Source organism: Petaurus breviceps, unplaced genomic scaffold (genome assembly GCF_028583685.1).
Source record: "Petaurus breviceps papuanus isolate PSGF00001 unplaced genomic scaffold, PetGlider_PUasm1.0 128, whole genome shotgun sequence".
NCBI lineage: Eukaryota > Metazoa > Chordata > Mammalia > Diprotodontia > Petauridae > Petaurus > Petaurus breviceps.
This window is the reverse complement of record NW_027185664.1, coordinates 797,131-822,267: the sequence shown is the minus strand read 5'-3', so window position 1 is coordinate 822,267 and position 25,137 is coordinate 797,131. Positions and strand designations below refer to the sequence as shown.

General features: G+C 38.9%; 1 protein-coding gene across 1 annotated transcript in view; it reads right to left on the bottom strand.

The window, feature by feature from the left end:
- Positions 1-25,137, bottom strand: part of LOC138172274 (A disintegrin and metalloproteinase with thrombospondin motifs 12-like) — a 598,980-nt gene that overhangs the window by 120,319 nt on the left and 453,524 nt on the right. Inside the window, exons 13-14 of the mRNA XM_069101962.1 lie at positions 23,598-23,842; positions 22,893-23,034 (exon numbers count right to left, since the gene is read on the bottom strand). Coding sequence (XP_068958063.1) covers positions 22,893-23,034; positions 23,598-23,842 — 387 coding nt within the window. The remainder of the gene's footprint in view (positions 1-22,892; positions 23,035-23,597; positions 23,843-25,137) is intronic.

The following is a 25,137-nucleotide window of genomic DNA, read 5'->3' as shown; positions in this document are numbered from 1 at the left end:
CTGAGGTTGGATTTGAGCTCATTTCCTCCTGATTCCAGGGCTGGTGCTCTATTCACTGCGCCACCTAGCCTCTCCTACCTATCATTATTTAGGTACAGTTCTGGCATTTGCATTAAATGAAGATTTCAATGATCTCAGGTTCTTTGAATTTTCCCCCATCAAATTTTAGCTACTCCTCAATCTTATTTCATATTTTTTGTAATCTAGGAACGGGGAAGAAATTTTGTTTTGTTTTTCAAGATTGTCATTCACTGGTCCACATTATGTTGTGTGATATAAAATTGACAGTACCATTAACAGAAAAGCAGGATAAAGTTGTTGTTTATATCTGATGAGATCTGTTCCCAATTCTTCTATTATAGTACTAGTACATAATGAAAGTATGTCTACCTTCAGTTCATTACATGTTCATTAGATGTTTTGCCCTCTTTAATGGTCAGAGTTATCTGCAAAGAAACATTTCCAGCAGGTGGAACACTGGTATTTTGATGTTATTCTAGTGTAGCTTGCTTTTTGGTGAAACCAGAAAGAAAATTTAAAGTAAATTAATGGATGAATTTAAAAGTATTTAAGTGTTTACAAAGTACAGAGCACTGAGCTAAACTGTTCTCAAAGAGTTTATATTGAAAAGAGGGAGACAACACATATGGAAGGTAGAACATGAAATAGCACCACTCTTTCTTAATCCTTAGTGTCAAGCCAATAATTGTGGCAGGTTTAAATAGGGCCAGCCTGTAACCCTATGTCATTCTATTTATTTTACTTCTAGGATTTAAGCTGCTCCATACTGGCTAGGGTGCTAACCTAGTCAGTGGTATCGCCAAAAACTAATTCACCAGTGTTTCAGGTTCCTACCCAGATATCCAAAGCTACCATAATGATATCATAGGAAAGAGTTACTGGTATCCATTTCCCTGACTAGCATTCCTCCATTTTGCCATTCCCTTCCCACCCTACCTCCCCAAGACATGGATGATGGGTTGGACTTTAAGATGATGATGATGATGATTTTTTAGAGAGGGCCTAAACCTGTGATTTTGCCACTGTAGGGAACTCTCAGCATGGAGACTCCCTTCACAAATGCAAACTGATAGCTCATTATAACTTGTAATTTTAGAGAACTGACTGGGTTAATGTATTTCCCCATGAACAAACAACTTGAACTTTGCTTTTGGGGTTCAAAAATTCTGGCAGAGGGTTTTCTTGTATTATTTCTTTCATTAAGGTACTTTCAAAAAAAATTTTCTGGTTCTTCTGGGAGAATTATGAACTTTAGTTTGTTTCTACATATCCTGTCTTTGAGATCAATGTGTCCTGCTTGTGTAGAGAGCATGCTTTCCATTAATGTTATTGCTTCTTGCTTCTCTTCTTCCGGATTTGCCTTGACTTCCATGTATTTGCATTCCCAATCATTTCTTTTGTTTCTCTGGTGAGACTTGCCCTCACAGATCTAAGTTTTTCTATTCTGCTAATTATTTCTGCTATGAAGGTCCTAAGCTCTGCTCTCAATTCTCTTTCAAAAAATTCAGGAACAGGGTGCTGTAGTCCCCAGCTCTCCTCAAAATCCACGGAATCCTTTCCCTCAAATTGTTTAAAGATTTTTATTTTCCTTACTTCTTTTCCTTCTTCCTCATCATTTTCCTTTCTTTTACAGTATTCATAGGTGCCTGAACTCACTTACATGGTCTAGAGGCAATATTTTGTTCCGCTATATTCTCTGTTGATTTATCAACAAGGTCCTTGAGTTTTCCTCCTTTTGAAATCATTGGTAATTTCCATCTTCCATCCTATTTGCATCTATTGCTCATTTTCTGACTCCTTCCTCTCTAATGGTTATTTTCCTAGGGGCTGGATCTCAAAGCACTTCAGCATCTTCCATGATGGGCAATTCATGATTCATCAGCCTAAATTTCTCCCCCCAGTGACTTCTTTGGGGGACAAAATTGGCCTTGTGTGGATGCTGGACTTTTTCTTCAGGCTTCATGGTGTGCCACACAGTCTTCCACATATAGTATCTTGTCCCATTTCCTCTGTTCCTCAGTTCTCTGGCCAGAAGGACAGAGTGCTTCATTTCTACCATTTGGAGTTTGGATCTCTAGGACATTGGGAAGAGTTGGGGGGCCAGGATGAAGAGCTGGACTGTATTATAAGCCCAGGCAAAGGATTGCTTTTTTTGCCTCTGTTCTGCTCTCATGCAGAGCTCTGTTAAAGCAAAGAACATTGCTGCAGCACTGGGTCTTGCGGGTTCACCCCATTTCTGCACTTTCGATCTCTATGGGACTAAAAAGTGTGTGTGTGTGTGTGAGGATAAAGGGTTGTGTTCCAATACAAGCCAGTGGATTGGGGGCATTCAATATAGTCTTGATGCCAGGAGCATGGTAGATATTAGAAAAAGGTGTGCTGAGTGAGCCCAAATTAGACATTAGTTCATGGCATTTGTACCTCCTTTGGTTTTTGGTGGTCTCAACCATGGAAACAGCTGAAATTGTTTTATCTTTTGCATAATTTCTGCTTTGGAGAGGTTTGAGAAATGAGAATCAGAGAAAATGTCTAATTCTCCATCTTACTCTTCTCGTGACCCAGAAGTCTCCATTATTATTTTACTAGAATGCATTATTATTGTTATTAAGTCTACTTCACAGGCAATAAAGCTGAAGAATTATCCTTGTTGACAGGCTCAAGAGATTTCAGGTCCCCTCATACCCAGTGTCACTATCACACAGTGCCTCATGATGAAATTTATTTTTCAGATCCTCCAATAATGGCTTCCACCTACAGACTTAGCTTATATCGTACCTTTTTGTTATAGAAGTGGCCAAACATTATTACAAAGTGACAAAAGTCTATAGAAAATGGATTGTTTCTTCTTTTTTTCTTTTCTTTATTTTTATAGGAAATCAAATTATTAAAAGCAAGTAGGCAGTCAACCAGGCTTCTTCCAATAAACCTTCTTGTCTAGCTTATTGTCTTCTTGTTCTCCCTACAAATAAACTCTGTTGGTGTGATACGGGAGAAGGCTCTTTGGCAGGCACATTGAAATACTAGTTCTGAGAAATAAACATCTATACATGTTTTAGACAATTTCAGCTGCAGAGGTGTTCAGAATGTCTGAAGTCAGAAAAACAAGTGCACATCAACCCAAATAGGTCTTTTTAAAACTGTACAAAAAGATAGGCTGCGGATGTTCTAAAAATTCCTATAAATGCCAACTTACTTGAAAAATGATGAATTTTGGGGGGCCAGGTGGCATCAATATATTAAAGAAAAACACCAGGAAAATTTTGAGATATCATAAGAACTGTCCACAAGTTTGCTGATATCACACAGTCCATGTTGCTTCCAATTCAATTCTCTTCTGTTCCCTTTTAATCAGTTTCTAAATGACCTCATCCAAGTATGAACACACAGATGTACTTATCAAACGCATATAATTTTATCCTATGATGTAGTACAAATATTACTATCTGTATTTTGCAGATAAGGAAATAGCTCAGAGAGATTAAGGAGATAGGAGATTAGGCTGAATTTAGAGCAGCTCCAATGCATTTCCTGGAAGCCATTTTTCTTTTAAAAATCAATACTTGGCGGCAGGGGAAGGAAGGAAGGGAGAAGGGGCCAAGATGTCAGAGCAAGGGAAGCAACTCAGCTGAACTCTTTGAGAATTTCCTTCCACGCAACTTTAAAATAAAGCCTCAAATAGAATTCTGGAGTATCAGAGCTAAAAAAAAGGTCAGAGTGAGACAGTTTCCCAGCCCAAGAGAACTAAAGAGGTCATTGGGGTGGTGGTTGCCCTGGAGCTTAGTGAAGGCCACAGTAGGCCGTCCAGTAGCAACACCATCAGCAGCCCCTGGAAGTGGCTACAACGTGACAGCTGCAGCTTCAGGAACTCTCAGTGCATAGACAGCAAAAGTATTGGACAACCAGTAAGAAAGAGATTGCAAAAAACTGGGTGCAGGGTTTTGTTGCACAGTCCACAGAACAATTCTGGGTCATAATTCCAGGGTGAAGAAGAATACTTGGAGTCATTTACAAGGAAGTAGGGTCTCTGGTCTCAGTTTCAAAGCAGAAAGGAGTGCCAGCCCTTGTGTCTGCAGGACATCAGGAGACCTGATCACAGCTCTAGGGCCAAAATGAGCACGAGCACTTGTGGCTGCAGGAGAATAAGGTCCCTTCCTAGGTAAAGACCAGAGCACAGGCCAGGATGGGAGTCACCACAGCTTTCCTTGGGTCATACCACCCTAGAAGGGCTGAAATTGACAGACGCCAAGAACTAGTTCTGAAAATAGCAGCACAAAAAACCTGCAGCTTTGGACAGTGCCCTCTCCATCCCAGGAGCAGAGCCTGATTTTAATATAAAGTTACAAGTCAATAGGCTAAAAAACAAGTAAATAGTAAAAAGAAAAAAACCCAACTTGACCACAGAAAGCTATTATGGTGACATGGAAGATCAAAACACAAACTCAGATTGAATTTGGCTTGAGGAGGGAGTGAAATACACACTAAATAGGGTATCTCACCCTCCAGGAGAACAGGGGGGGAAGGGGATGAGAGGGAGGATGATAGAAGGGAGGGTAGGCTGGGGGGGAGGGAGGTTGGAAGCACCCACTTTTGAAAATAGACGGGATCAAAGTGGAGAGTAGAGCCGGTGGGAGGTGGGATGGGAGGGAGGGAAGTGTAGTCAGTCTTTTACAATATATCTACTATGTTATTGTTTTGCATTAGCCACATATGTGCAACCTATACTGAACTGCATATCTTCCCAGTAGGGGTGGGTGACGGGGAAGGAGGGGAATTAATCTGGAATTCAAAGTTTTGACATCAAATATCCAAATATGTATATATGTGTGTGTGTGTGTGTGTGTATGTTTATATATATATATATATATATATATATACACTATTATTAATACCATCTTACATGTAATTGGGAAATGGGATGTGCAGGCACTGAGGCATAGAGATCCACTGGAAAAGTGGAAAGGGGTATGGGGGAAAATGTGGGAGAGAGCAGATTGGAGGAGGGGATATCCTGTGAGACTGCTATTTTGGGGCAGTGGGTGGGGGAGAAATGGGGAGAAAATTTGTAACTCAAAATCTGGCGGAAATGGATGATGTAAATCAGAAGTTAATAAAGCATTAAAAAAATAAAATAATAAAAAAAAGAAAAAAACCCACAAACTCAGAAGATAATAAGCAAGGACTCAAAGAAAAAAAATGACCTCAACACAAGCCCAGTGAGAATTCCTGGAACAGCTCAACATTGATTTTAAAAATCCAATAAGAGAGACAGAGGGAAAATTAGGGAAAAAAAACAAGAGTGATGTAAGAAAATTATGAAAAGAGCTTGATAAAACAGATTGGTAAAAGACACACACACACCCACCCTGAAGAAAATAATAACTTAAAAATCAGAACTGGTCAAATGGGAAAAAAAGGTACAAAAGCTCATGCCAATGACTCCATGAGATGTTATCTGTAACAGGGATAAGCTAGATTCCTTCCCAATGATGTCAGGGTGAAACAAAGACTATTATTTAATATTGTACTAGAAATGTTAGCTATAGCAATAAAAGAAAAAGAAATTAAAGAAATTACAATAAACGAGGAAACAAAACTATCACTCTTTGAAGATGATATGATGATATACTTATGATGGAATCCTAATAAAACTGCCCCCCAGTCCCAATATTCTAACTTCCTCATAGACCCCACTGAATAGCAGAGCCATTCACCTCCCAACTCCCCTACACACACTCAATATCCTAATTTTTTCATATATGCCTTGCTGCTCACTAGAACAAGTGTGTCCATGAACTTATATTTCTCACAGAAACAGCAGGTGTGTCCATGCACTCAACGACAACCATGTCTATCTAGTCTCAGGACCATAATACTCAGCCAATCAGAAAGCAGCACCACCAGGATGCCCAGGCAGGATGTGGACCTCAAAACAATAAAAGAGATTTTCCCTAAGCAGAGACCTGCACAGTAACAGCAAAAGCTGTCCTTTAGGCGAACTTGTGACATAGAAAGGCTTATTATAATATCATTATCATACATACATATCCCCCCATGGGTTTTTCTATATGCATTGTGGCTAAGTGCATGCACAGTTCCATTGTGACTGGGACCCCTCCCCTATTACCTAATCCTTTAACAAACCCCTCTTGACTTTTTAATATTCATAATTTCTGTTTCATAATTGCATCTTTACCCTACAAAAAAATCTATCTTGCTTTCTCTGAAGTTGCTGGTTCCTCTTGGAACTTAGCCCACATTATGAGAGGCCTCAATCTCAATAAATGCCTATACTTGGGTTAGAGGTGGTCTGACACTGAACTCTTTTAAATGGTTCCACAATACATCATGAAGCTGAAACAATTAGAGATTCCTAGAGAATTAATTAAAAACTAGTTGAAATAATGAACAACTTCAGCAAAATTTCAGGATATAAAATAAACCCTCAGAAATTATCAGCATTTTTTTTATACTATTAACAAAGTCTAGCAGGAAGAGATAGAGAAATTTCATTGAAAATACTGCAGACAATATAAAATACTTGGAAGTCTACCTGCTAAGACAAACCTAGGACTACATGAACACAATTATAAAACACTTTTCACACAAGATCTAAACAGTTGGAGAAATCTTAATTGCTCATGAGTCGAATGAGTCAATATAATATAAATGACAACTCTACTTAAACTAATTTACTTATTCAGTGCCATACCAATCAAACTACCAAAAGTTATTTTATAGAGCTAGAAAAAATAATAAAATTCATCTAGAAGAACAAAAGGTCAAGAATATTAAGGGAATCAATTTAAAAAATATGGAGGAAGTTGGCTTAGCAGTATAGATCTCAAAATAGATCTTTGTATTACAAAGTGGTAATCATGTACCAAGGTTGGGGAACTTGTGCCCTCAAGGCCACATGTGGCACTCTAGGTCCTCAAGTACTGCCCTTTGACTGAATCCAAACTTCACAGAACAAATCCCCTTAATACAAAAATTTATTCCGTAAAACTTGGACTCGGTCAAAAGGGTGCACCCAAGGAGCCCAAAAGGCCACATGTGGTCACAAGGCCGCAGGTTCCCCAACCCTGATTCTAAGTAATCTGACACTAGCAAAGATATAGAGTGATGTATCAATGGAATAGATTAACTACAAAATACATAGTGATAAAAATCCATAGTAATGTAGTGTTTGACAAATCCAAGACCCAAGCTTTTGGGAAAAGAAGTCACTATTTGATAAAAAATTGCTAGGAAAACTGGAAATCGGTTTGGCAGAAACTGGGTACTGAGCAATTTCTCACACTATATACCAAGATCAGGTCAAAGTGGGTACATGATTTTGACATAAAGGGTGATACCATAAGCAAATTAAAGGAGCATGGAAAATTTTTCCTGTCAGGACTATGGATAAAGGAAGAATTTAATAAGAATAAGAAACAAAGAAAATCATGGGATGTTAAATGGATAATTTTCATTACATTAAATGAAAAAGATTTTTAGATGGCAGAGTAGAAGCACTACCTTCCCGCAGCTTCGGCTTCCACCCTCCCCAATCCATGTAAAAAGGGGACTCTAAAAAACTTTGGAGCTGCAGAACCCATAAAATGACCCAGAGAAGCTAACCTCCCGCTAAGGACAGCCCGGCAGGAATCCAGCACAGCGCTCTGGGACCCGAGCCCAGCCCCATGCCAAGGCTTTAGCCCCAGGGCGGGCCTGACTAGCCATGGCCAGAGGGACTCCAGATCAGCAGCAGTGGTGGCAGTTACCAGATTTATCAACACATAGATGAGAAGGACAAAGTGAGAGGTCAGTGCAGTCTGGACTTTGGGACCAGTAAGTGGAAGTGCGGGGCTTTTACCCCCAGGGCAAAAAGTCTCTGAGACTCCGGCACAGCCAGCCAGCGACACGTGGTGGCTTCAGCTCCTGGCCTGCAGAGTGTAGGGGGAACAAGCACCAGTCTGAGGGGTCATTGCTCTTGCTTTAACCTTCTTGAATCTGGATTGCAGTCTAGGGTGGAGGTTCTGGGGTGTGTGTCCAGCTTGCCAGAACGTGTGGAGACCTCAGAGAGGGCACCCATCTAATACCTACGGGCGTCTGAGAAAACCCCAGCGTTTGGGATGAAAGCTCCCCTGTCTGGTGGCAGAGCCCTACTGTGGCAAAGGGCCCAAGAGTCAAGTAATTGAGTGGCAAAATGAGCAGGCAAAGGAAACAAAGCAGACAGAAGATTCCAACAATACACTCCTATTTTGGGGACAAAAAGGAGCAAAGCATGAAACAGGAGGAAGACAGTGAAGTCAGAAATCCTGCATCAAAAGCTTCAAAGGAAAATACAAGCTGGTCACAGGCCATAGAGAACCTTAAGAAAGATTTTGAAAACCAAATAAGAGAAGTGGAGGAAAAATTGGGAAGAGAAATGAGAACAGTGCAAGAAAATTATGAAATGAGAGTCACCAGCCTGAGGAAAATAATACCTTAAAAAACAGACTGACTCAAATGGCAAAGGAGGCCCAAAAAGACAATGAGAAGAATGCCTTAAAAAGCCAAATTTGCCAGATGGAAAAAGAATCTCAAAAACTCAATGAGGAGAATCATTGCTTCAGAATTAGATTGGAGCAAATGGAAGCTAATGACTTTATGAGAAATCAAGATGCTGTTAAACAGATCCAAACAAATGAAAGAATAGAAGACAATGTGAAATATCTCATGGGAAAAATCACTGACCTGGAAAATAGATCCAGGAGAGATAATTTAAAAATTATTGGACTACCTGAAAGCCATGACCAAAGTAAGAACCTAGAAATCATCCTCCAGGAAGTTCTCAAAGAAAACCGCCCTGATGTTTTAGAACCAGAGGGCAAAAGAGAGGTTGAAAGAATCCACTGATCAACTCCTGAAAAAGATCCCCAAAAGAAAACTCCTAGGAATATTATAGCCAGGTTCAGGAATTCCCAGATTAAGGAGAGAATATTACAAGCAGCCAGGAAGAAACAATTTGAATATTGTGTAAACACAATCAGGATAACCCAGGATCTGGCAGCTTCTACACTGAGGGATTGAAGGGCTTGGAATATGATATTCCGGAGGTCAAAGGAGCTGGGATTAAAACCAAGAGTCTTAAAACTGAGTATCATGTTTCAGGGTAAAATATGGTCATTCAGTGGAATAGAGGACTTTCAAGCATTCTTGCTGAAAAAACCAGAGTTGAAGAGAAAATTTGACATTCAGATCCAAGAAGCAAGAGAAGCATGAGAAGGTAAACAGGGAAAAGGAATCATAAGGAACTTATAAAAGTTGTACTATTAACATTCCTACATGGAAAAACAATAATTGTAATTTATGAAACTTTTCTCAGTAGTTGAAGGGATTAGAAATATATACATATATATATATATATATATTTGTCTATATATGAGGGTATATGGGCATATGAATACATATGTGAATGTGTGTATATATGTTTACAGGTATACATAGATAGAGGGCACAGGACCAATTTAACAGGAAGGAATGATACTTAAAAGGTGAAATTAAGAGGTGAGAAATATAATGAGAGGAGATGGGGAGAGACAGATTGGGGTAAACTATCTCATACAGAATAGGCAAAGGAAAATGGTTACAATGGAGGGGAAGAATAGGAAGGCAAAAGGGAATGGGTCAACCTTATTCCCATTGAATTTGGCTTGAGGAGGGAGTGAAATACACACTAAATAGGGTATCTCACCCTCCAGGAGAATAGGGGGGGAAGGGGATGAGAGGGGGGATGATAGAAGGGAGGGTAAGCTGGGGAGGAGGGAAGTTGGAAGCACTCACTTTTGAAAATAGACGGGATCAAAGTAGAGAATAGAACAAGTGGGAGGTGGGATAGGAGGGAGGGAAATATAGTCAGTCTTTTACAATATATCTACTATGTTATTGTTTTGCATTAGCCACACGTGTACAACCTATACTGAACTGCATATCTTCCCAGTAAGGGTGGGTGACAAGGAAGGGAATGAATCTGGAATTGAAAGTTTTAAAATCAAATATTCAAATATATATATATATATATATATATGTAAATATATGTGTGTATATATATTTTTCTCTCTCTCTCTATATATATATATACTATTATTAATACCATCTTACATGTAATTGGGAAATAAGATATACAGGCACTGAGGCATAGAGATTCACTGGAAAGGTAGAAATGGGTATGGGAGAAAATATGGGAGAGAGCAGATTGGAGGAGGGAATATCCTGTGGGACTGCTATTTTGGGGCAGTGGGTAGGTAAAAATGGGGAGAAAATTTGTAACTCAAAATCTGGCAGAAACTAATGATGTAAATCAGAAGTTAATAAAGCATTTTTAAAAAAATGAAAAAGGTTTTGAATAATCAAAACCAATGTACCCAAGAGTAGAAGGAAAACAAGAAATTGGAAAAAAAAATTTTTACAGCAAGTTCTTTTGGTAAGGGTTTCATTTATCAAATATTTCTCAGAGAACTGAGTCAAATTTATAAGAAAACAGAGTCATTCCCCAATTGATAAATGGTCAAAGGTTATGAACAGACTGTTATCAGAAGAAGAAATCAAAGTTATCTTTAGTTATATTAAAAAAGTACTTTAAATCACTACTTATTAGAAAAACGAAAATTAAAACAACTCTGTGGTACTACCTCACATCTATCAGATTGGCTCATATGACAGAAGGGCAGCTAGGTGGGGCAGTGGATAGAACACCAGGCCAGGAGTAAAGAAGACCTGAGTTCAAATGTGGCCTCAGACACTAGCTGTGTATCTTTGGGCAAGTCAATTAACCCTGTTTGCCTCAGTTTCCTCATCTGCAGAATGAGCTGGAAAAGGAAATGGCAAATCACTTTTGTATCTTGGCTAAGAAAATCCCAAATAGAATCATCAAGAGTTGGACGTGACCAAAATGACTGAATGACAACAACAAATATGACAGAAATGGAAAATAACACATATTGGAGAGGATGTTGAAAAATTGGAACCCTAATGCAGTGTTGGTGGAGTTGTAAACTAATTCAGTCATTCTGGAGAGCAATTTGGAATTATGCCCAAAGGGCTATAAAACCATGCATACCCTTTGACCCAGTAATACCACTACTCTGTATCCCAAAGAGATTTTAAAAGAAAGGAAAGCAAAAATATGTATAGTAGTTCTTTTTGTGGTGGCAAAGAATTAAAAATTGAGGGGATACCCATCAATTGGTGAATAGCTGAAGAAATTGTGGTACATGATTTTGATGGAGTACTGTCGTGCTATAAGAAACGACGAAGCAGGATGATTTCAGACAAACCTGGGGAGTCTTATATGACGTGATGCAACGTGAAGTGAGCAGAACCAGGAGAACGTTGTACATAGTACCAACAATATTGTTTGAGGAAGAACTGTGAATGACTAAGCTATTCTCAGCAATACAATGATCCAAGACAATTCTGAAGGACTTATGATGAAAGATGCTATGCACTTCTAGAGAAAGAGAAAGAACTGATGGAGTCTGAACACAGACTGAAGAAAATGTTTTCATTTTCTTTATTTTTCTTGGTTTGTTTTGGTTTGGGTTTTTTTTTTTACATCATGGCTAATGTGGAACTATGTTTTGCATGATTTCGTATATATATTTGATATATTTTTTTGCCTTCATAATGGGGAGGAAGGAGGGAGAGAATTCAGAACTCAAAAAAAATTTTTTTTTACTTTTTGGAGGGGAAAAATTTTAAATGAATGTTACAAATTATTTTTAAAAATCATCACTTGGTGTTAAATCTTATACATTTGTTCCTTTCTCCAAAAGCTTGGTGTATTACCTCCCTTCTTTTCTGAGGTGGGAGGCTATGCCTTGCTTGATGTGTTGGCTGGTTTTGCTGAATTGCCCCCAACCCCATCCAGCCCCTCTTGTAAGAATGGGGGCTCCTCCCGGCCAGAAGCACTTGGTTGATTTTCTTTGTACACCTGATGAACTTAGTCCACTGTAGCTCAGAACTCCTAAATTCCAGAGATCCATTCTCTGCCTCTCCAGCAGCAGAGACTATAGGCATTGGCTTCCAGACCTCCTCAGTGTTTTTTTCTAAAGGCCAGGATGATTGTGTCACTGCTTAATTCAATCAACTCCAGCGGATGTGTATAATCAAATATAAACTTTTGGCACATAAAGTACTTCACAGTCTGCCCTCAACCAACTTTTATATCCCTTCGTACATTACTCAATATTTATTATACAAAGACAAAACAAAAATACCCAAATATGGATAGGAAATTAAGGTATGATAACCTTCCATTAAACAGAATCACACAAAGAAAGACGAAATATCCAAAACTTCCTTTTGAGTTGATATCAGAGACACTTTTCTTTGTTGGGTTTTCATTGTGCATTTTGAATGTATTTTCATATAGAGAAACATGATCTCAACTGAAGAGCTGTTATATTTTCTGACAGTTATGATCTATTCATTGTGTTATTGTATATCTTTTGATTTTAAAAAATCTAAATTAAAAAATATCAACTCTTTGACGACACTCATCAAATTAAATGAAAAATTAGTTACTAACAAACCATTAGTATAAGTCCATCATATCTCCCAGGAAATTCACAGAATTTTCAAAAGATAATGAAACATATTCAATCATATGATTATTAATAATATTTCAATAATAGAAACATGTTTTAGTACTATTAATAACAAAATTAAATTGCTTATTTCAGCTTTATTTTATTCTTTTAAATTTCTATTTTCATTCATGTTTTATAATGTATATAATATACTGGCACATGTATATAATTTATAAATAAATATAAATTATTGTGGGTGCATGCCTCCCCCTCCTGCTACTGATAGGGCATAGGATCAAAATATCAGCATTCTAAGGCATAAAGAGGTTGTGATTTGCATTAACAGAATTAATACCCAAACTGATGAAGGTCTAGATTCTTAGAGGATTAAAGAATTTGTTCATCTTTGTCTAAATATTTCATTTCATCACTGTAATGAACTTCTAGGGAGAAACTTCCCTTACCATTGGAGGTCAGCAACTGTTCTGTAATTTATAGCTGTGGAGAGTTGGCATAGGGCACTGAGATGTTAAGTGACCCTCCCTGGGACGCACAACTAATATGTTTCAGAGGTTGGACTTGAATGTAAGTCTTGGTGGCTCCAAGAACAGCTCTCTATCCACTATGCAATTCTGCCTCTCATTAAAGAATTATCAATTATTTAATATTTTCCTATCCCCCCCCCCCGCCCTTGGAGAATTTAAGCTCCCAGAAGGCAGGGGATGTATCTGTCTCCCTTGTTTTAAATAGGAATCAGAACATTGTCATGGAGATAGAGGATTAAAAGAAAGAGCAGATGGTCCGATGTCTTTACATTCACCAGGATATGAACCACTAATGTCAGAGAACAGGGACACTGGATGAGCAGAAGTGTAGCTCCTCATGCTCTCACTTTACCGTTAAGTCATCATTGAAATTCAGACAGATGGAACGTGTGGCATAAGCTATTTGCTCCAGATGAGATGAGACTGCTAAAAAGGCCTAATTAAACGAGGGTAAGGCTTACATGGATAGAAAATACCTCTGGGGCTATCACTTACTGGCTTCATAATGTCCTGCAGGAAAATGGTATCAATTTCCTTAAACAGAAGAGGTGCTACTCAAGGGAAGCATGTCATGAGGACATGCCACTATGAACCTTCTGAAATGATAAACCACAACTGTATACAAATTAGTTTAGATTTCAAAAAGGACAAAATTATTCTTTATAATGAAACATCATTACAAGTTACACATTTATGTGATAAAAATTGGCTTTTAAAGCATAATCACTACTGGGGAGAATTAGAAAACCACACAAGTAGAGTTATGCCTTTAGGAACAAATGTCCCTATGCTTGACGCTAATATTCTTGCAGTGGGGCCTGATGGTTGTAGAAAATAGACTATAGGAAGATTTGAAGCGGAAAATGATTTGAGAGCGTAGTTAATACAACTCCCTTATTTAACACATGAGAAAAATGAGGCCAGAAATTTAGTGACTTTAGATCACATAGTAAAGTGAGAAAGCCAGGGTTTAAACTTAGGTCCTTTGACTCCAAATCCAGAGCTCTCTCCATGACATCACAGAACACCACTGTCTCTAAAAACTGAAGTTGAGAATTATTGAAAGAGCAATGGTGAGACCCACTATAAATGTAAAAACATTATAGATGGGGAATTATGCAGAAGTGGTGGAAAGACTATCATTATTTCTAATAGCTAAGTGGAGGAAAAAAAAAGAATGGGCCAATAGCATAGTGGGAGCCTATGAAATCCAGTTGTATTTCTAGTGCCTTGTATAATGCCTTACGAACAGCAGGTGCTCCATTAAGTCTTGTTGAGTTAAACAGAAAACCTCTAATAGATAAGCCTAGAAAAATCCTCTGCAACTTCTCTGAATAGTGCTTAACAAACCTCAGTGCCATCAAATTCTAGACAAAATTTTTTATGGGCTATTGAAACTCCATTGGGAGAATCTCATCATTTTTACATGTGGCAATAATTGGATCAGGGCATATCTATTTCCTAACAGTCTCTCCCTGTAATCAAATGCAAGCATTAATAGGATGTTGGCCAGATCTGGGAACACTGTGGCCATGAAGGATAACAAAGTACATTGGATCATGAGGGACTCAAATCTGCAATGCGGTCTTCAATTAGCACAACATTTGACCCAAAAAAGCTATTGCCATCAAGAGTCTTGCTTTATAAGTAATTTGGAAATTTGTATCTACAAAGAACATTTAGTCCACATCACAGCCAATTACAAGTTGGCCCAGTGCCAGCAAAAGGAGCTTCATTATATTACCTTTCATATCTGTATCCTACAAACCTCAGATGAGTCCTGACATTTGGGCTGATAAAGAGGTTCAGACTTCAAATCAGAAGACCTAAGTTCAAATTTAAGACCTGCAACTTACTAGCTATGTAACTCTGGGCAAACCACTATGCCCCTATGAGCTTCAACTGATTTGTAAAAAGGTGACAATTCTTGTGTTACTTTCTGCACAGATATAATTATCAAAGGAGAATGTAAACAACAGTGAAAAGTCAATGCAAACTTTTGGCTATGTAGGCTATTAGCTTCTGCTATAGGTTTTTCAAGAATTTTTTTCTGTTAAGTTAAAAGAAACATTTGGACTTCTGAGTCTTAAAGAAGCTGACCTTTCATGCATCATTGATGAACACAGATTTATTTCCCCAACCTTTTGGGTTGGCCCATTTTCTTTTCCATCTTCATTTATTAAGTAGACATTGCCCACAAAAGTCTGACTGTGCTACCTCACAGTGAAGGTGATACTAGGTTCTTAAAGCCTGTGCCAGCTGACTTCTGGCAAATCCTACCAAACTGAAAAATGTTAAGCACGGGATTAGAAGTAGTTACTGGTGTCTATTTTAGAGAAGCAGCCTGGCTGAGTTTTACTATTCCTAGAATTTTGGCTGTCAGATGAAAAGGATGAAGTCATTTATTTATTTATTTGTCATTTATTTGGCAGATGAAGTCTGCCAAAAGCAACTAATGAACCAATCAATAAACTTCTATTAAACACCTACTATGTGCAAGATGCTGGGGAGACAGATGTAAAAATAAAAGTCTCTGTCCTCAAGTAGCATAGGCATTTCATCAGGGCAATGCTTCACAGCACACACACACACACACACACACACACACACACACACAGCAACTTTAGTGCTAGTATCTGGGAAGATCCAGAAAGGTTTCATATAGAAGATAGCTCTTTAGCTGAATTTGGAAGGAAACTAGGGATTTTAAGAGACAGAGGTGATGAGAGAATTTACATTCTTGGCATGTCTCCTAGCACAGAGACAAGTGATAGCATGTTGTGTGTGAGAAGCAGTAAGGAACTCAGTTTGGCTGAACTGTAGAGTTCATGAAAGGGAATCATGTATCACAAGTCTGGAAAGACAGTTTGTGAAAATCCTTAAGTACAAAACAGAGTTTATATTGGCTCCTAATGGTGATAGAGAGTTGCTGCAGTCTATTGATCAGGGGACCAAACTGTACTTTGAAAGAGGCATTTTGGCAGATATGAGGAGGATAGAATAGTGAGAGAAGAGACTTGAGGCAGGAAGATCCAGCAGATGGCTACTGCAATAGTCTAGGCAAGAGAGGGCCTGGACAAAGGTAGTGGGCCAGGTAAGCAGAAACACAAGGTACATGAGAAGACCATTTGTGTAAAAAGGTGAGGAAGAGTCATAACCTGTGCCAGTAGAAGGAATACCCAAACCAATGAAATCACAAGTCTTTTAAAGTGCTGAGTCTGGAGGTGGCTAGGTGGCACAGTGAATGGAGCATGGCCCTGGAGTCAGGAGGACCTGAGTTCAAATCTGACCTCAGACATTTGATCACACTCACCAGCTATGTGACCTTGGGCAAGTCACTTAACCCCAATTGCCTTGCTTTCTCCCCTCTCCCCCCAAAAAGTAAACTGCTGAGTTTACAGACATGTTTTCAAAGGTCTAGTTAAGAGTTAGAGGGATTGACAAATAGCGTCACTTTAAACTTTAACTGCTAAATAGATTGTCAGAGCTAATCTAGAGGAGAGCTCATTAAGAACTAGATGCTAAAGTTACTGAATTCAATTTACTTTTGTTAATTTCAACAAACATACACATTTATTATTTCCAGGTTTCCTGATCAACATATCCTTCAACAATCTAGCCAATTTAATGAAGTTGGAGGCATGTGAGTCAGTCCCCAGAGACTTTAGGAGGTCTCTATGCCTCTAGACATTTGCCTTTTGGCTTTATCATGTGAAGTTTTTGGTAGGGGGATCATGGGCACAACCTAAAGAGAAGTCTGAAGGGAAATACAGGGTTAGGGGCCAGCAAACTGAGAAAAAGGTTAAGATCTTTATAGGGGCCACTTTAGTGGACTAAACACTTCACAAATGAGCTCGATTGATCCTGTCTGGAAGAGAATTAGCTTGATTCATAAACAGAGAACACAGTGCAAAGGAGGGTAACTCCAGAGAGAGCAGGCCCTCTGGCCCTATTACTACACAGAAAGAATGGAAAATAGGGACAATTAGATGCAAAGTCAGTGCCTCAATTCTCAAACAGCAGATTCAGGTGATTTTTTTATCTGTAGCTACTACCCAAGATCATAGATCAATTGTTTCAGTCGTGTCCAACTCTCCACGACCCCCATTTGGGGTTTTCTTGACAAAGATACTGGAGTGGTTTGTCATTTCCTTTTCCCGCTCATTTTGCAGATGAGGTACTAGGGCAAACAGGATTAAGTGACTTGCCCAGGATCACACTGCTAGTAAGTGTCTGAGGTCAGATTTGAACTCAGGAAGATGAGACTCCTTGACTTCAGACCTGGAGCTCTATCCACTTAACTGCCCCATCCAAGACATTACTTTCTTTTTTAAAAAATGCATCAAATTCTAAAGTAAATTCACCTTCTCAACCTGGAATCAGGAAGACCTGAATTAACATCTGGTCTCTGACATTTACTAATTGCGTGACTCAAGGATGTGTATACAGCATTGCCCTGATAAAACTCCTGTGCACTTGAGGACAGAGGAAAGTCACTTAACCTCTTCTAGCTTTAGCTTTCTCATCTGCAAAATGGGGATAATAATAGTACCTGTCTCCCAGTATTGCTTTAAGGATAAGATGAGATATTTGTAAAGCAATTTGCAAACCTTAAAGCACTAGGTACATGCTATATATTACTACTACTACTACTACTAATAATAATACTGTACCTAAATTGGAAAAACTCTATAGGCCTGAGACTTAAATAAGACAAATGCGAAGCTCTTTTGCATTAACATTAATGAGAGGAGGAAATGTGGCCTATTGGAATTAGTATCAGATGTCAGAAAGACCTGGGTTCAAATTCCATGTCTAACACCTACTGCCTGTGTGACTTTGGGCAATGGAAGGAGGGAGGGAGGGGAGGGATATGGGGAGAGGGAGAGAGAGAGAGGAAGGAAAGAGGAAGGGATGGAGGGAAGGAGGAAGGAAGAAAGGAAGAGAAGGAAAGGAGGAAAAAAGGAAGGGAGGGACGAAGAGCATTTATTAAGTGATAATTATATGCAAAGCACTGTGGGAAGAGCTGAGGATACAATAATCAGAGACCCAACAAAGTGGTTTACTCTGGATGCACAGAATTACTGACCAAGCCATTTTTGTTTCATTCAACAAGACTCCTACAGTAGATAATAGCAGCTGGTGGTGCAGTAATCTGCAGAAGATATTTTTCATTTTCCTTAAATCCTGGGATAACCATGATTGAGGTCACAGGATCTTAGGGTCATAGCTATAGAACTGGAAGAGATCACAAAGACCATCTAGTCTACTCACTCTCATTTTACAGATTAGGAAACAGAAGCCCCGAGAAGTTAAAGGATTTGCCCAAGTCACAGAGTGAGATGTGAATCCCAGGTCCTTGGACTCTAGGGGCAGTTTTGCTGTTGTTGTTTTCCCACTGTGCCATGTCCATCAGGGCAGCTAGGTAGTACAGCAGAGTGCCAGGAGTCAGGAAAATTCACCTTCCTGAGTTTGAATCTGGTTTTAGACACTTACTAGTTGAGTGACCCTGGGCAAGTCATATAACCCTGTTTGCCTCAGTTTCCTCATCTGTAAGATGAACTGCAGCAGGAAATGGCAAACCACTTCAGTGTCTTTGCCAAGAAAATGCTTAATGAGGTCATGAGGAGTCAAATACAATTGAAATGACTGAACAACAAAAACCTTGTCTGTGGTTGACGTGGGGATTCAGATGATAGGTAACGATACCAGTGTTCTCTGAAAGCCATGCAGAGTTAACCAATCTTGGAAACCAACTGGCAAAGACTTTAAACTTTAGTGACAGTCTAAGACAAAAACATTGGAATGAAAGAGAAGAGCTATCAAAATAAAGACACCATTTCTGGATAATTCTCAGTTTTAGAAACCTTATCTTAGTGAACATGAAATCATTTCCATACGTCTATCTCATTCTAAGTCTCCATGGCTGAGGAATCACAATCCAAAAGGATGCTGCTTTTCTCTGAGGCCTATTAGCAGCAGGGTCAGAAAATAACCAGTTTACCTGGAAGGTACATGTTGCCTGCCATAGACATCAGTAATTTCAGAGTTTTCATTTCCGGCTTAACAAGGAGACGTTTAAAAAGTGTTTCAAAGTTTTGACTTAAAACCTGGCTGCATCATGTTTCCAAGGGATTAAAAGGGGAAAAGGATGTTCTTTAAGCTTTGACAACTTGAATGCAGAGTAGGCAAAAGTTTTACTGGTTGAATATACTGATAACAAATGAAAATAGCCAGGCCACATCTGGCAAGGCAATCTCTGATTTCCTGCGCAGCTGAATCAGATGTTCCTTTGTTATCATCAATGAAATCAAGCACTTATCTTTTCATTCCAGATGCACTAACATACTGTGCATAGAACAGAAAGAACTTGTCATTCTCTTTCCTTGATGTTTCATATGAAACCACATGGGTTCAAATAATCCCAATTCGTTAAGCTGTCTCTAGTCAGATATACATAACATCAGCTCAGTCATGTCTTACTTTCACCACCCCCAAAATGCTAGCAGAAGATAAATCAAATATAAACTCTGTGGTTTACTGGGAGATTAGAATCATACAATGTTAAAGCTGGAAAGGATTTGAAACATTATCAGGTCCAACTCCATTATTTTATAGGTAGGGAAACTGAAGCATGGAGAATTTAAATGACTTACCCAAAGTCACTCAGTCCAGTGCTCTTGCCAATACATCACACCATTTCAAGAAAGATGATGAGACAATTGGAAAAATATCTACTCTCTTGCTATCTTTATTTTCCTTAGAATTGTTTATCACAAAAAATTCCATTTGTTTTCTGCTGAAGCAGTTTGTATACCCAACAAGTTAATGTAAGAAGCATTTATTAAGCACCTAATGTGTGCCAGGCCCTGTCCTAGGTGTGGAGGATGCAAAGACAAAAATTAAAGTCTTTACCTTTAAAAAACTTACATTCTACTGAAAGGAAAGCAGTAGGCACAGAGATAAGTAAATAATATACATGTGTATATATGTACACATATATACATACCTATATGTATGTGTGTGTATAAATTCTATCTCTATATTTATGATCATATGATTTTAATATGAAATAATGGGGGGCAGGAACAGGAGCATTAAAATGGGGGGGGCCAGAAAAGGCTCATATGGAAGGCAATATTAGAGCTTAGCTTTGAAATGAAGTAGGAATTCTAAGGGACAAAGGTGATGAACCAGATTTTTTCTAAACACAAGGAACAGACTATTTAAGGGCATGGATGTGGGACACTGCATGTCACATATTACAACTCCAAATAGACAAATTTTACTGGAGTATGAATTAGGAGTGATGTGAAATCAGTTTGTAGAGATAGGTGGGGAAGGACTTCAAATTACAAGTAGAGGAATATAATTTACTCTAGAGGCAATAGGGATACACAAAAGTTTCTTGAGAAGGGGAGTGACTTGGTCACTCAGATATGCCTTAGGGATATCAATTTGAAAGTTGTATAGAGAATGGAGTAGAGAGAGGAAAGACTGAAAGCTGAGACATCAACTAGGAGCCCATTACAATAGGCAAGGTGGGATGTGATGAAGGTCTAAAGGAGAGTGGTGGCTTTATGAAGGGAAGGAAGAGAATAGATGCAAGAGATGTTGTAAGGATAGAATTGACAAAACTTGGCAACTGAATGGATATATGAGTTAGAGAGGTGAGAGTGAGAATGAAAACTCCACAATGATTTCAATTGTTTGAACATGAATGATAGGGATGGATGGTAGTACCCTCAGCAGAAATAGCAATCTGGATGAGAGGTAGATTTGGGGAAAAGACAGTAAGTTATGTATTGGCAATGTTGAGTTTGTGATGCCAATGTGACAACCAGTTGGAGATGCCCAACAGTTGTTTTGATATGTGAAATTGGAACTCATGATGAGACTAGGGTGATAGATATGAACCATGGAAACTGATGAAATTACCCAGAGAGAGTGTTGAAAGAGAAATAATAATAACACAGAACAGAACCTTTGGGCTTAACTATAGTTAGAAGATTTGGCACAGATGAGAATGTAACAAAGGAGACTGGAGAGTGGTCAGAGAGATAATGGTAGAGAATGAGAGAACAGAAGAGAACAGTGCCATGGAAACACAACAAGGAGAGAGTATCCAGGAGGATGGAAGATCAACAGTGTGAAATGCTACAGGGAGATCTGGAGCATGAGGATTAAGTTCAGGTTATCAGATTTAGTGATTAAGATGTAACCTGGAAGGAGCAGCTCCAGTTTAGTTTGAAGTCAGATTGCAAAAGAATGAAAAGTAAGTGAGAGGAGAGGAAATGAATACAAGGAAGCACACAAAATTTCCTACAAGTCTAACTGGGAAAGGTGAGAAAAATATAAGATGACAACCTGAAGGCATGGCAGGGTCAAGGGAAGTTTTGGAAGGGTGAGAAAGGTCTGGACAGATTTGTAGGCAACAAGGAAGAAGCCAGGAAAATAGAGAGAAATTGACGATTAGAGAAAGGGTATTGGAGAGAGATTGAAGGGGCAAGTGACCAGAGGATAGGAGGGAATGGGATCAAGGACACAAGTACAGGTTGACCTTGGCCAAGAAGGGTCACCTCTTCTTAAGAGCCATTAGTGAAGGAGGAGAAAATGATGCATGAATGAGGTGGGAGGGGTTTTGAGATCTAGAAGAGGGAAATCAGATATTTTTAAATTTATTATTAAAGGAGGAGATGCAGTTCTCTGAGGGGTAGCATTGGAGCCTTATGGAGCAAAGAGAAGGCTTAGAATAGCCTCTGGGGGCCATGTGATGGAGAATCCATGGGAGAAGAAAGAAAAGAAAGATGTTAGGGCGCATAGAGATCAGGTAACAGAAATCTGTAATGCTGCCAGTTGGTATAATCATGTGACTTCCTGCAGCACTCATTATTAAGCGATAAAGTCAAAACTGGCAGAATGCAGATGTTGAGGGTATCCCAGGGCTAGAGTCTGGCAAGACATGAGCAGTGACAAATCAAAGAGGAAAGAAAATTGAGATGTGAGGACAATGAACTGTATCTTCTCACGAAGAAAAACACCATAGTCCGAGGTAGTGTAGGTGACAGGGTACCTGCAGAGCAGAACTACATACCCAGCCAGTCAGTCAGATCATAAACTTAGCATTTGCAAAGTGTCACTTAGCTTCCCACATCTCTTGAAATGGGAACAACACCTTTATGAGGCAGGCTCTTTTGTTATTATCTCTGTCTTTCAGAAGAGGAAACTGAGATGAACAGAAATTGAATGTCTTGACAAGAGTCATACATAGAGTCAGAGGCAAAACTCTTCCCTTATCTCCACATCTGCCTTTCTTTCCACAATACCACTCTGAGAAAGGCCATCCATTTCATCTTAAATTTTATTGTTCAATTGTTTCAGTCATGTCTGACTCTGTTGCCCCATTTGTGTTTTTCTTGGCGAAGATACTGGAGTAGTTTGCCATTTCCTTGTCCAGTTCATTTTACAGATGAGGAAACTAAGGCAAACAGGGTTAAGTGACTTGCCCAGGGTCACACAGCTAATAAGTGCCTGCAGCCAGATTTAAACTCAGGAGGATGATTCTTTCTGACTTGAGGTCTGGCACTCTATCCACTATTCCACCTAGCTGCCTATTAGATTTCTCTATCTATTGAGCTAAATTCTGCCTCCCTGAAACTATTCTATTGGTGCTAGTGCTGCTCTCAGGAGCCAAGAAGGAGAAGCTCAATTCTTCCTCCACAAGCAAGCCATTCTGAGACTCCAACCAAATGTCAGATGAATCAATGCTTACCTGTCCCACATGTTGCACTGCAGTCTGTCCAGCTGCCATACTGCCAAAAATACTCTGGTTTCTCCACATCATTTTCAGAGCTGCTATCTTTCCTTATGGTATACTCATACTTTATGCCAGGGTTGGTCACTTGGAACAGCAGCTGAAAAGCAAGAGAAAGGGACCTCAAACTGAGTCATGATAATTTTTTTAAAAATTGGATCTGTGATTTTATTAGTTTTAGAAGATTCCATTAAGGATTTCCCTCTACCCAAAGAGGTTGGCAGATGAGTGCTCTGCAGCTGAAGTCTTAGAATGTTGTCTAGAGCACTGAGAGGTGAAGTGATCTGCCCAGAAACACACAGCCGGTATGGGTCAAAAGTGGGACTCAAATTCAGGATTACCTGAAACAGGGGCCAGGGCCCTATTAACTATATCAGTCTGGTTCCTCATGACTTAATATTCACATACAAATACAGAAATCACAGAAATTATTAAAGATCTAAAATAAATATATTTGGTCTTTCAAAAAAAAGTCAATCATGGAACAAAATAACTTTAATGACCTTGAATTTTTTTTTTTGTTATTTTGTTTCAGTGAGTATTTGGGTCATATATCTATGCAGTTAAATATCTTGGCTTAGTGATCAATACTCCCACAATTCATTGTTCTGAACAGTGTCACCTTATTTAGAGTTTAGTACTTCTCTGGACATCATATATTACCTGTATCCACACGGACTCATTGGTGGGGCCGGCTGCCCTCAGATTCTCTAAGTCACCTTTTCTGTCATACTGAAAGACTGTCCCTGCCAGCTTGTAGTCTCCATTCCACTGGATAATAAACCCCCCATTAAGGTAATACTTTTCTGGGTCTTCACTCCTGACAGCCAGGAAGTTTCCAGCTTCTTCAACCTCCATGACTCGAATGTCTCTTGCTCCTTTTGGAATAAGCCCAATATCAACATAGCCTAAGGAGACAAGACAGATAAACAGATTAAATTCACCGTTTAATGCATCCTATATGTGGTACACTTGGGAAAATACAAACATCAATAAAACCCAATCCATGCTCTTGTGGGGCTGACGATAGAGGGAGAAGAAATTGTATATATAAAAGTGGAATTATATTACATTCTATATAAAAATTATATATGAAGTGGAAAGAAAGCTGGATCTGAACCTGAGGATCTGGGTTTAAATGCTTGTTCTTACACTTACTTTAGGCAACTCACTTAACCTCTTTGGCCATCTTTGGTTTTCTTATTTGAAAAATGAGGAGGCTGGTTGGGTCAGAGGTTCTTCAATTATGGGGTTCAATTAATAGTTTTTTTTTTTTATTTTGATAACTGTATTTCTGTATAATTGATTTTCTCTGTAATACGATGTGCTTTGTTTTATACGTTTAAAGACATCATTCTAAAAAGAGGTCCACAGGTTTTGCTTCAGTGCCTAGGGGTCTACAACACAAAAGAAGGTTGAGAACCCTTTCTTTAAAGTCACTGTCTTGTTCCTAACAGTGATGATTACTGGACACGAGATTACTGATGATCACAGGACAGGACAAATCATTGTTCAGCCTGGTGGACTGATTAAGTTGTTGTGGTGTAAGAAGCACCAGACCTATTGTTTAACTGAAAGACCCGAAAGGGTGGCTGAATAACCAGTCTTTTCAGTCTGGGTTCAGCAAGCTTGCAACTGTAGCTGGTATCATGGAACTTGAGAAAGCAAGATGAAAACACAAAGGAAGAAAAATCCTGGGATTCTTCTTCTTTTAAGCCTATAAATGAAATTCTCCATTGGGGAAAAGTAAAACCTAGATAGATCGATAGACAAGACAGATAGATGATAGCCTAGAAAGACAGATGGATGAAGCATCGAGATGTCCAAGGTGGGTGAATGATGGTACCCCTGACCAAAATAAGGAGGAATTCAGAAGGAGCAATTTTTTTTGGAGGGGAAGGATATAGACTATAAATTCAGCTTTAGAGATGTTGAATTAGAAGTACCAGTGGAAAAACAACGTGATATCTAATAGGCAGTTGGAAATGTAGGTATGGAGCCCAGGAAAGAGGTATATCAGTGCCTCATATGAAAAAAAGCTATATTTCTGAAGATGTATGTATCTCCCCCTTACCATGCCATCTTCCAGTACCTCAGTATATCCCTTGGTTATTTATTGAGAATGCAAGAGTATCATAAAACAAGAAAATCTGAGAAACTCAGTACTTTTAGAGAAGCTTATGCTCATCTCTCTCTCTCTCTC